The 13,249-nt window shown below is 40.5% G+C and overlaps 1 protein-coding gene across 7 annotated transcripts in view; it reads left to right on the top strand.

The window, feature by feature from the left end:
* Positions 1–13,249, top strand: part of AMBRA1 (autophagy and beclin 1 regulator 1) — a 134,016-nt gene that overhangs the window by 45,361 nt on the left and 75,406 nt on the right. For 6 of the 7 annotated variants that reach the window (XM_082058666.1, XM_082058669.1, XM_082058664.1 and 3 more), the window contains 2 exons: positions 8,029–8,112; positions 8,655–8,755. In XM_082058666.1, the coding sequence (XP_081914792.1) occupies positions 8,029–8,112; positions 8,655–8,755 (185 nt within the window). The remainder of the gene's footprint in view (positions 1–8,028; positions 8,113–8,654; positions 8,756–13,249) is intronic. The other variant, XM_082058668.1, reaches the window with a different exon arrangement.

Below are 13,249 nucleotides of genomic sequence, written 5' to 3'. Positions count from 1 at the left end.
TGCAGGGAATCCCAGAAGTAAGGGAAGAGGTTTAGTCTGCAGGTGACTATAGCATAAGTTGACACCTCAGGATGGATGGGATGCCAAGTGCTGAGTTTTGATAGGGTGTGATGAAGGTGGGTTAGAGAGATGACTTGATCAATGGTAGCCTGTTGGTGTAGCATTAAAAGGGTAGCATATCTGAACTGCAAGGTTTCTAAAACTAATTATTAGGCTGTTTGTGTGGGGATTTTGTTGTTGCTTTCAACTTTCTTATCATCTTGATGTTAACATTTGAGGTTAACAAAAGACATGGTAGGAGATGTGAGAATCTATTTGGGCTATTCACATCACTTACATGCTAATGGAAATGTATTTTTAGGGTCCATGACACATCAGTATATTGCAGAAAAAGCAGCAATTTTTTTTCTGGAAGTCTTAGATGGGACAGTTTGCTATCTGTCTTTCTTACTTGGGCAGCTACAAATAATATTCTTGTTAATAATTTGTTATTTGAGTTCAGATAAAGATCTTAAAAGCAGGATTGCTGTTTGTTGTATGCACCTGCCTTTGTTGTTTTCTTCCCAGAGCCCTTTTTTCTGTGATTTTGATGCTGTTTCCTCTGCCTGTTTCTTGGCTGGTATGGCTCTGCCTCATTGTTTTTTATGAAGATGGACCTGCTCACAAGGCAGACCTGGGGTTTGTGGATCTTGGTGGTCACTTTGTGTGTTGGCTTTTTCCTCTCTATTATAGATTTCTGGAGCAGTTAGCACTGGGATGTTCCTTCCAGATACATAGAAATTTATGTTAATTATATTCATCATCTTAAACACAGTTGCAGGCTAAGAATGCTAACAAGTCTGGGATGAATGGGGGTGATATTGAATCTGCTCTTTGAACTTCATTTTTCAAGGATTAGTGAGAGTCTTAGCTTGGCTTCTGATGTACTCATAGTTGCCTACAGCTTCATTTTCCCTATTATTTTTATCTTTATCTTTTGTGACAGTCTTTTATATTCCCCTTATCTTGGTCTTAATGTCTAATAATACTGCCTGGATGCAGTGACAGGCAAAGGACTGTTTCCTTGCAGCAGTACTGCAGGATATTGCTAACCTCTCCAGCACAATGTTGTTTTACCATTAAGTCACATTCCAGCAAGGCAAGTGTCTTTATAGCAGAGCAGTGAAAGAATGAGTGCCTTTTGAAAGATGACAGTTGCCAGAAAAGCTCACATCATATTCCATAGTGTTGGTTGCCTGCGCTTGTAGGAACAATTTTGATGTCAAGATGGTACCCTTCATCCAGCTGAGTTTTTCTGCTACTTATGAGCCCAGCTCATAGTTGTCCTTTTGCTTTTATTTTGTGTCTGCGAAACTGCTAAGTCATACTAGGTCACCTAGTAGGTGATAGCTGATGCTAATGAGAGTGATTAGGAAGCAAGCTCTTAATAGTGTGTTGCTGCCCACCCGGAGCAGGCAGTGGTTAACCTGGGGTCTAACAGATTAGGGTTGTTTGTGCAAGTATGTTTTCATTTAAAAAATAATAATAATAATAATAAAAAAATAAATTAACTCTTACTTTTGACAACTTTATTCCAGTATTGAAGCCTGATGGGGCAGCCTTTTGTATATTTGTGCTACAAACCTTGTTCAATAAGCACTAGTTGTGAAGTTTCTAAGTGATTAGAAGTAGCATAGTGATGTTTTCCCTAGTTATGCTCATGTCTGGATGCATGTTTGAAAATGGCTAATTAAGGAGTCTCAGAGGAAGTGTCTTTGTAGTACTGGATGCCTTGGCCTTTTATAAAACACCGAATATTGTGGTTTACATAATACTCATAGACCAGGTCTAGACTGGGGATTAGGGATTCTCTACCTTTGTCTGGCCTCTGATGTTTCTGTTTTCTAATGACTCACTGTAGCTATGGAGTGTATCAATATCATTCTAAAATGTGTCATCAATTTGGAAACCCACCACACAGAGAGGTGATTAAGATTGAGACAGCTGGACAGCACACCTAGATAAGAGTGTCTCTTTCTGGTTCTAAATCAGTCTTTCTCTGAAGCAATTAATCCTTGGCATTTAATGGCTAAGTGCTGCTGTTTCTCTTGACCAGGTGATAAATAATCTCTTAGGTGATGCTTCTCTGAAACACTTGATCTTCTGAAATGCCATTTTTAATCTTGTAAATACATTTTCCCCTAAACAGCCCTCCGAGAGGTAAACAAGGATGGAGGGTTTGTTTCCCTCTGGTCAGGAGAGCCATTAGTAACTTAGCGGTTTCCTATTTTGTAGGAAGTTTTAGCTGGTAAATAGATTAAAGTTTTCCTTGGTGTTCCCATGAAAAAGCTGCTAGTGATAGACTGGCATTTTAGCCTTCAAATGAACATAGGAAGATGGAAAGGCACCATGTCTTGGGTGACTTACCTAACTCCTTTATCAATTACTGTATTCTATGGCTGTGTTAAAAATCTATTCTTCTAGTTTCTGTCTCTCCAGCTAGGCAGCATCATTTTTTGTGGTTTCTCTAATATTTTTATTCTTCAATTTTGTTTGGCTTCCAGTGTTGTACTTGGGAGTTAGCTCTGCAGTCCTAATACATTTAGTGCCAGGAAAGGCTTTTTGTGTAGCAGATGCTTCTTTTTGCTTAAGTTTTCTTGTTTCTTGTTGTCTCCTTCTGTTCTGCCTTAAGTAATGGTCATATCCTTCAAAGATGGGTAGACAAATTAATAACTTTTCGTAGTTACCAGATTTTGTATATTATTTCGAATCAGTATTTTCATTATTTTGATGTCTGTGGATGTCAATACTTGTACCCTTTTTGACAGGACTGGTGCTCCTGCCTTGTTATTTGTATCTACAGTCTCTACTCAGAGATAAGTCAGTTGTCTTGAATCTTTTCTCTTATACATAATCTTGTTTTTCGGCGAGATACCCGTGTCCTCAGAGCCATATATATAGGGTGGTTGCCTTTTCCTGGGTTGAGTTTACAACTTCTCCAAGATTTAAGGGCTGTGAGTGAAGCAGCATATACTGGATGTAACCTGTTTTTTTTTTTTTCTTTGATTGACACTAGTCCTACTGATCCAGGAGTTGTTATTCCAGCTACTATGTCTCTCTGCAGAGTTACAACCAACCTGCAGTGTGGCTTTTCCTTTTGTCTTCTACGAAACCTGTATCTCACTAAAACATTCAGAATGTCAAGGTTTCATTTATTACATGTTCACCTCTCTGAGAGGCTTATTTCCTAGAAATGCTCCCAGTTTTCCCTAACTTCATTTGTAGGAGATGCTCAGGATCTTGTAGGATCAGACAGAGGAAAACTAAAGTTTTAACATGTTTCTAGTATTTGCTGCTCCTCTCAGTTGTAAAGCTAGTAGGTAACTTTCTATTATAGTTTTCCCAGTGCTGTGTGTCCCTTACTCATCAGGATGGTGCTAGAAAGTGATAGGCAGGTTCTTAGAATCACCAACAAACATGATGTTCCCCTCACCACCTTTTTCCTACTGTTCCTTTGTGAAACATAGTACTCACTTCATCTTGTAGGCCTGTGCAGGTCTTTTGAGTATGCCTTCCCAAGATATTTACCATCTGTTTCCATCAAAATCAGTAGAGTCCTGTGAATTGCAAGAGCTCAGGATCTGTTTCTTCTTTTGTATGGCCAGTTGAATATGACATCCTCCAGGTACCCTCTTCAGAGGCAGACTTGACTGAGCTCTAAAGCCAAATAAGTTTGCATTTTCTGGTAACCTCCTCTGAGCTCCTGTTATGATCTTTGTGCTACTCCTGCCTTCATTGATTTGTGCTACTCTTGCCCTCTGTGCTACCTCCTCTGAAGTAACCTCCTGCAGTCTTGAAAAATTGATAGCGAGTAAGTGGAGATACTAAACGTTTGAAGTACCGAGAAAAGGTTATTTTTTTTTTTTCCTGTTACATCAAGATGGTACAACTTAATCCAGTGCCAACCCTTAAGGATATTACTAGATGCCACTTAACCAATTATTTAGCATTTCTATTTTATGTAAGTGTCTAACCTCTGCAATAGAAATTGATTTAGCATTTTAAATTGGACTGCATGAAACATGATAAAATGCCAAAAATATGGAACAATTGGCTTGGTCTGATATAATTTGATTCTTATGAGCTTGCATGGCTTACTGGTGCTGGCTCTGATAATTAAATGGCTTTTCAAAATGGTCATTGTTGACCTAATTCTATTGGCAGTGTAGTCAGTGGGAGTTTTAATATTGACTACAATGGCAACAGTTAGACGAACAGATTGCATTAGAAATCCCATGCTGTGTGTTTAATTTCACTTCCTGATACAACAATCTCTAAATATTAAAGAGAATTCTTGCCAAGATAGGAAAGCAGAACATGGCTTTTTTTCCTTTCTGAGAGTCTTGACTATCTTTTTTATCAATTCAGTTATTAATGCAGTAGCCAAGTTACCAGATGAAAAAGAATGCCTTTTTCTCCAAATTTTAGGATGCAAAGTTTTGTATCTCCTTCTCTGTTTTCAGAGCTGGTGTTGCTGCTCCATTATATTTACCTTGGTCAGCTTTTCTCTCAACAAGCAAACAAGACAACAGCAGAAAAATCCAAGGAGATTTGACTGTCTTGGCCAGTTTAGGATAAACCTTCATCCTTCTTATGCCCTTTTAAAGGTCCATAAATCTCCTGAGTGTTTGCAAATTGCATTCTTTTCCTGCTCCACTGTGTTAATGTTAATGCTATTTTTCCCCTACCAGCTCGTATTCTCCATATCGCTGTTTTGATTTGTCCCACAATGGTATCTGAACAAATTATGAGTAACCTGAATTTAGAGCCAGACCCTTAAAGTTGTTTTGACCATTTGTTGCTTCTTGCAGTTTTCCTCTTGAGACAAATTAGTCTGTTAATAATTATAGTATTAAGTCTCTCTTGTCACCTTACATGCTGATTACTTCTGATTCTTTCTCTGCATCTTGCTCAATGGATTGCTTAGTTCCTTCATTCTTATTTTTTCACTGCAGAAGTTTCCCTATGTTGTTCATGTTTGCTGGTGCACTTAAAGGGTATTGCAGGACACTTTTTTTAGCCCTGTTACAGCACTTGCTGTGACACTTCCTTGTTTCGTTTACTTTTGCAAGGTTATTGAGTTGCTTTACAGAAGAAGCTTTTTCTTACGCAGAGACACACTCCGAGGGATCTACTTTTGCAGGCTATATTAATTAAATTGTCCACTGCAAATCATTGGCTAATGAGTCTGTGTATAGCTGACACTAAATAGAAAATAGAGCATTAGATTTTCATCAGTACTTTAGAGAACTTTGGAAACTTTTCATTTCTTGTAATGCTTCACTCTGGCACTGCAGTCGTGCTAACATCTGCTCTCCTCCGTCAGCAGGCTGCATGTGGTACAGAAATAACACAAAGTGCCACCCATCTTCACTGATCTGTACGTTTTTTTGGGTTTTTTTTATTTTCCTTTTTAGAAGGTGCAGAAATAATCTTCAGCTGGCACCAGGGTAATATCAGCTGTTCTAGCTTTTCAGCACTAGACGCTTGAAAACGCTCTTGCATGGAATTTAGCATGGGAGCTTACATATAAATGACTCTGTAAATTAGTGATTCAGATCAATGTTTAGTAATATTCCTCTTCAGCACAGAAGAGTGTATCTTACATTTCCATTACAGTAAATAGGAGTTCTAGCATTCTCGAAGAATAGCCACCGTTTCTCGTTCCCAATTCAGCTGTTTGAGTTACAGGGCAGTGCCAGTTAGGCTGTGGTGGTTTTAAATTTTTTTTTTTTTTTTTAAGGGGATGTTAAAGATAGATTGCTGTCTCCTGAATCAGTATTGGCTGTGTCTGTCATGGTGAAAACCAGAAAAAGTCTAGTATATATTTTTTCCCTTTTAGGCTTTTTGTCTTGGGGTAGGATTGTATGCAGTGAATGGGACAGTACAGCATGGAGTTCTTGCCCCAAAGTCTTGTTGATTAGAAAATTTGTGTCCTAAAATGTTTTTGTGGATGCTAAGACCATTTGCTAGTGGCATTTTTTTTAAAGAATTGTACAGTTAGTTGCTTTAGGTCTCTTGATTTGGACTGTAGGAGATGTTGCACCATTATTTTCTTTTGTTTGCTGGAGCTAATCCTTCATTCCTTTTGAAACCTGCTGCAGAGATTGTCTTCAACTGGTGAGTTCCAATAGGGTGTAGTGCTGCTTCCTCTTGCTGATATGTCGCTTTCAAAAGTATTGTCTAATTCTAGTATATGTCCAAAGCAAATGCAAACCCTGAGGAATGTTTTGCTGCTTTTCTCCCAGGGCTGCATATAAGCATCATTCAAAAATTGTGACATAGATTTCTAAAAAGTATATTTCTTGTCTGACTTGCACTAGCACTTACTGTGTGTAGCGAGCTCTGGAACACGACACTTCTTTTTCCCTTTGGCCTTTTCTCTTTAGCAGGAAAAGTTGATCTGTCAGCACTCTGGTTCGCAGGATTCCTTCTGTTATTGATCCGCATCTTAATAGGCTGGAGGCCTCCAATAAAAGAATAGCAACACCTTTTATGTTGCTGATTTCAGGAACCTTGTTGGTTACACAGAAACCTCAAGGCAAGGTGCGGCTTTGGCTCTAAACTGCAAATGCTGCGTCTTCAGTGGGAGGAGAAATGGAAGCTTTAGCTTGGATTGAGATTTGATTTTGGTGAGAGAGCTTGAAATGCTAATGAGCTTTGCAGAACAACCTCTGCTCTTGTGTTCCTGGTTTGTCAAGTGTGTGGGAAACAGCCACGTAATGGACTTTCTTTTCAGCCCACGTTTCTTGCTCACTGACTTTAAAAAAGCAAAACAAAAAAAAATTATAAAGTGCACAGCTTGCTGGAGTGGGTTAGGAATGTACTGCTAGTGTGTTGCATAAGGAATATTTAGTTTCCTAGTGATCCCAAGGCTCTGTAAGTATATTCTCCCCATAACTGCCTGGGAAGGAGACAAGTAGGGTTGCAATTACAGATGGGGGTCTGGTATCTGGGGAGAGAACAGACTTTCTACTTATGCAAGGTCATGCAGACAGTAAATTTCTGATTTGAGAATAAAGCACGGTGGAGGTCTGTTTCAGAATTCCAGAGTCACTGATATAGCCTTATTATTTTCCTTGCAGTTTTAGTGCTGTATAATTACAGGTCCTGTTGTGACCTTTGAATGCAATATCAGGAATTTTGTTTGCTGTGTATGCTGGAGGTCCTCCAGTTTGGCCTCCTGCTTCTTGTAGGGTTGTTATAGCCAAAATCAGGCTGAGTCAGTCATGGCTTTGTCTAGCTCCTGTCTTGAGACTTCCAAGGGTGGCAGCTCTGCAGCATCTCTGGGTAGCCTGCTCAATGTTGCACTGTCCTACTAGGGAAAATGTCTTTCCTGTATCTGCTGTAGGACAATAGATGCTAAGACCCTTTCACCTTATTCCCCAAGGCCCAGACATTTGTTGTGAAACAGAATGGGAGGGTTTTGAAGAGGTAGGGTTTTGTCTGATATCACCTGACTTCACTCGAAAAGCTTGTGAAAGGTGAGTTTATTTTAAGCCATGATGGCACTTAAACTGGACCTGGAGGGAGGGTGCATGGAAGAATAGTCTGTAGATTATGCTCTTTTACCTGTGCTTCTGGGAATGAAAAGTGAAACTTAAGGTATCTCTTTGACTAACAGAAAATTCTCATCAGGACTGTGCTGTGCTTGCTTTTGCTCTGTCAGTCCAAATTTTAAAGTTTCTTGTTCATTTGCCTAGGTGCTGACACTAACTCATTGACTCTTGTGGTTTTTGTTAATATTTTGGGACACTGTCAAACATTGAAGGAAGTGCACGTTAGGCTACCCCGATGTACAACTGTTAGGAGTCTTTGATACAATAAGTTGTATGAACTTGGAATATTAGAAGCATGTTACTTATGCAAGAGAACCATTAAATCTCAGTGGCACACTCAGGATAACTAGGTGTTGATGTTGGGTTTTTATTTTCTTGGAGAGTACTTTATTGCATAGTATTTAATGTGCAATTTTTTTTTCTTTTGCTGAAGGGACAATGGAGATCGATCCAGGCACCGAGCCCCTCGGAATGCCCGCATGTCTGCACCATCGCTGGGACGCTTTGTCCCGAGGTAAGGCTTGTACGTGTAAAAGGGTGTGGAAACCCTAGAGGTACTGGTTACAGTACAACTCTCTAGTCCTTTCAGATGGATTCCTTTATTTGCTAAGAGCTGATGCTTCTTTGGTGTGCAGTTTCTGGGACCCCTGAGATCGCATGTTACTGTGATTAACTCGTTGTATGACACTTGAAGGACAGTGTGGTCTTGGTGCTTCTTACCTGCAGGTTTGGGCTATGGTGCAAAGGCAGAACAGGAGGAGACAATAATCTGATCAGAGATTATCAACATGATGTACTTGTTTGAGATTAGAAAGCTATTGTGAGAGGTAAAGGATTTACTTAATGTTGATCTTCACAGCCACATTGATCAGAGGAGGATCTAATCTTTAACTTGCCCATAGTTTGAAGCAGTTGGCTAAGCAGAGGAGTCCAGCCTCTCTGCTATAGTCTGCTGGAATATCGTCATGTTTCCTGAAAGTAATTGCAGTTGCTATCCAGGGCTGTAGTATACTGGGCTGTCTTTCTCTATGTAAGTTTACTCTCTTTGTTTTGCAGACGCTTCTTGCTGCCAGAGTACTTGCCTTATGCTGGGATTTTCCATGAAAGGGGACAGCCTGGCTTGGCCACCCATTCCTCTGTCAACAGGGTTTTGGCAGGTAATAAGATTTCTTTGTTTGCAGTAGTCATGTATATTAGTGGTATTTTTCTTGTGAATCTGAGGAGAGGAAGATTGATGAGGAAAAAGTCTAATTCAGCTTTCGAGGTTCTGTTTAAGTCACCTGAAACAAGAGAAAGGACTGTTGGATTGATGCAGTGAACTGTCATTCAAGTGCCTGGGCTTTGCAGATCCCACACTTCAAGGAGGTATATGGGAGTTTCTGCATGAATTGGGAAGAGGTGCTGTTAACAGTTCTCCCTTTGTTTATCTTCCTCCCCTATTCCTACATGTCTTTTTCTTAAGAACCTGACAGACTAATGATCAGCCTGCTGCAGGACCTTCTAATTGAATTATAGGGTGCCTTCTTCATCTTCCGGCTGGCAAGACACACACAAGGCAACGCGGGATTCAGTTAGGATCTTAAGTGCATAGTAAAAACCTCTGCTGCCAGCACATACAGCACACAGGCATTTGGGAGTCTTAAAGGGCAGGTGGAGGTGGAAAGGGAGTTTGGGGGGAAGAGGAGGAGTACAGTACTCTGGCAGTTCATGAATGAGATGGTTATACATGGCACATATCTTAAGGGTGGATCTTTTTTGACTGGGTCTGAGTTGCTCACTGATTAACCCCAGTGCAGGGGAGTCACCTCAGAGCTTGGGGAAGAATGAGGGATGATGTACAGACGGGTAGGCTGGGATGTGGTTCTCTTCCTTCCTGTGGGTAATGACAGGACCACCACTGAAAGGAATGCTGAAAGATTTCTCGAGAGGCTCCGTGACGCTTTTCCTTATCCTAAGGCATGATTAACTATGCCTAAACCATTTTGGACAGGATTTATCTTACATATTATTAATGGTCTTCATTGGAGTTTTCCCAACCATTTGGGGGTAGAATTTATTGTTTTTGCATGGCTGATTTAGTATGGCAGTGGTCTTGTCTTTGATAACAGATTTTTGGCATCTCCTGAACTTTTGTCTCCCTGAACACTTTGGTTTGAGTGCGCAGTTCATAGACCTTGCTGTTGCACTGGTAGTAAGATCTCATGCAAAGGCTGGCCTCCAAAGCACCTCTGCTTTTTTTCCATAGGAAAGAGCAGAGTTGGCCTGTAGCTTTAGCTGACGCGTGTACTTTCCTGTGCTTGGTGCCTGTGTGGGATTTGGCTGCTGGCACGTGGAAGCAACATGCTGGCAGATAATTACTTGCTGCCAGGCAACACTGCAGTACCCTTGTATGGGCTTTGCTGGAGACACCTGCCTTCAACCCTCCTCCAGCCCTCCTTGCAGTTTGCCTGTTCCTTAGTGTCTGGGAAACAGCTTGTTGCCTGTTTTAGGGAATTTGAGCCCCCAAACACACATGCTTGCTGTTTTTTGTGTGGTTGCTGAAATTAACAAAATAAAGCAGAAGTTGCAATCATGGGATTCTCAACAAACAGGATTAACCTTTTCTGTATGGTATTGTGCTGAGCCCACTTATGGCAAGGCTTGTTGGCTCCTACAGTGTTGTGGAACCACACACTGGAATGGCTGGGACTCCACAGTAAAGGCTTTTATTGACTTAAATATGAAATTATTTATAGTAATGCAGCAGCTGCTTGTGATTCCTTGTTTTAGTATTTTGTTTATTTTAGTCTGTACCTACACTTTCAGCTTTTTTTACATTTGTGCTCAAAAACATGTTCATGTGTTACAGAAACCAGGAGAGTTGGAGTTATAAATATTAGGTGGAGGAAAGATAATAACTAGAAAATGAGGTTGCAGTTGTGGAATACTCGGGAGAATTTCTTCTGTTCATTATGTTGATCAGCAGTGTCATCGTCAATATTATATTTCAGAGCCATTGAAAGTTTCAGTGCTGATAGTAGATCTTTCTTTTTAGTTAGCTTGTGTGAAAGTTTGTGATAGTTTTTTCTTCACTAGCATAGTGAAAAACCTCTACTTGAGCTCAGAAGTACTTTATCCCTGGCCTGGTAGTTACAGCTGAGGTTGCCAGCCTTGGCTGATGGAAAAATCAGTCATCTGTCTTCCTACTAACACAGGCTAATCTAAGATTGAGTGCTTTAAATTGCTTCATCCTACCATGTATCCAGACTGTCATTTCTGAATTATGTTTAAATGCATAAATGCAAAATGTATTTCTTATGTAACCTCTACAGCATGTGAGAAAAGATGCTTGAACCCCCCCCCGTATTCCTAACCTGATAGCTTTCTAAAAAGTGACAGTAGACTTTTGTGGCCAAGTGTGAGAGAGAGCTGTTTTTTGGGAAAATACGCGCAGGTACAATTCTACTCCTGTCCCCTGCCCCACTTATTGCTGTATGCAGAAAGGAAATAAAAGCATCAGACAGAGATCTTAATGGGCATGTGAATTGTTTTGTGGTGTGTGGACTGAATTTCTTAATGTCAAAGCTCGTGCTGTCAGGTTCTGTCCATGTTTACTTTCAGCAGTCTGTTTTATGTGAACAGCTTTCCGTTGTTTAAGTGCCGTTTTCATGCAACTGTTACAGACAATAGCTCCATGCTGGGGAAGGCTGCCTTGTGAATAAATTCTCAGGGCAGCCTGGTTTAATGAACCACTAAAAATTACAGGTTATCTAAGCAGATGGGCTAGTACAGCAACATGGTAGGTTCGGCAGAATGACTCTGACATGCCAGGCAGGGCTTAGGTCAGGATTAGCAATTCCTTTGTGGTCATCCCTGCACCAAGGCACTCCCAGGCAAAGCATAGGAAGGGTGGCAACAGATGGGTAGAGTAGGTGGGAGTTCAGAGGGAGAAACTAAGCGATACGAGTCAATATGACAGACAGAGATATCTCCATGCCAGAAGCCTCATTTGCATGTAGCACTGGAACAACCATGAGTCCCAGTAGCACCTTCCTGCCCAATTCCTTGTCTGCTGGTGCAGTTTAGACCTATCAGTCAGCTGATAGGATCTGCTGCGTCACTGAGCTTTCTGGCACCAACTGAAAATATATTGCATCAACATTGCTACCTTTAGCATTCGAACTTATAATCACGCCACCAAAAAGTGTTGTTAGTTTGACAAGTTATATTTTCCTGTAAAGTTGATGTTGATTGGCAGTAATTACACTGTCCTCCTTTAATCCTTTATTAACTGAGTCTTAGATCAGCTTTTTCATTATTTTGTCTGGAATCAATGTCAGGCTGACAAGACTGGCATGTCTCATCCTATTTCAACCTTTTAAAATACTGGTATAACACTAGCATATTTTTCAGTCTTCCACATTCCCCTTTTATTTCAAGACTCATCAAAAAGCCTGAGAGTTCTTTTGGCAGCCCTTCACAGACTCTTGGTAGTGTGGGGTGTAAGCTGCCCCTGGACCCTCCTTTCCTTGGTGAACTGCCCTAAGTGATGGGGTTGTGGTCTCGAAGGAAATGTCCATACGGTCAAAGCCAGTTGAAGGGGTTGTTTGCTAAAGTGATGATGAAGGCGGTAAATACATTTTGGTTTCTCACTTGGTAGGACTGGCCAATTGCATGTGGCAATACAAGTGGTATACCGCATCTTGGGGCGATGTCAGTCTTCCAGTCTCTTGGGTTCTCTGCCTTTTGCAGTCCGACAGAGTGGGTTTTTTCTTTTTTTTTAGTGTGCTTCCCAAGAGATACCAAAGAGCTGTTCTGTGGGATGAGGTTACACCTTTTGTAACAGAAGTTAGTAGTGCTGCAAAGTTCAGCAGTGTTAACATACCTGGCTCTGGATCCAAGGAACACATAGCTCAGTATTATGCTTACCACCTCCTACTGCTTTTTTTGTTGTTTGTTTTTCTTTAAGATAATACTTCTGTGTACTGTTTGGTTTTGTTTGGTTTTGTTCGTTTGTTTGTTTTGTTTTTTGTTTTTTATTTTTGTGTGTGTGGGGGGGGTTTTTTGTTTGTATTGTTTTGGGTTTTTTTTGTTGGTTGGTTGGATTTTTTTGTTGTGATGGTTTTGTGTTGTTTTGGTTTTGTTTGTTTTTTTAAGGTTTTCCTTGTGAGCAGGACACAGCTAAGTAATTTGAGGGCCAAGTCATTGATATTTTTTTGACATCTGGCAGTAGACAGATGTACTCTCTAATATTTTTTTTAAATCAGTAAATACATTTAAAAAAAACCCACTTCATTGTCACTTCAAGTACTTGTGACCTCTTGTGAACTTTTCCTTTAGGCTTGGTAGTAATTGACGATTTTGGGTGGGCAGAGGCATGCTAATGGTATAGTGGAACAAAGGCAGCTTTAGTTTCAGGTCAGTGGAAGCTCAGAGGAAGAAGAAAATCGGTGTTTGCCAAGGAACTATGCAGGAGGCTTGAGGAACTGACACAGATGCCAGCTTGTTGCCATTCCTGCCACTCAGCAGGAGAGCGGCAGATGAATGTTTACTGGTTTATGATAGAGTTACCTAGCTTTGTGTAATGCTTCTGCCTCACCTCACTTTAATAGGTTATCTATTCAGGTATGTGCATCTCCAAAAAAACCCAAAAAATTGTGTGAACACAGATC

This window comes from Streptopelia decaocto (genome assembly GCF_964273445.1).
Source record: "Streptopelia decaocto genome assembly, chromosome: 7".
NCBI classification, from domain to species: Eukaryota; Metazoa; Chordata; class Aves; order Columbiformes; family Columbidae; genus Streptopelia; species Streptopelia decaocto.
The sequence above is the reverse complement of the archived record's forward strand: the minus strand, read 5'-3'. Positions and strand labels throughout refer to the sequence as shown.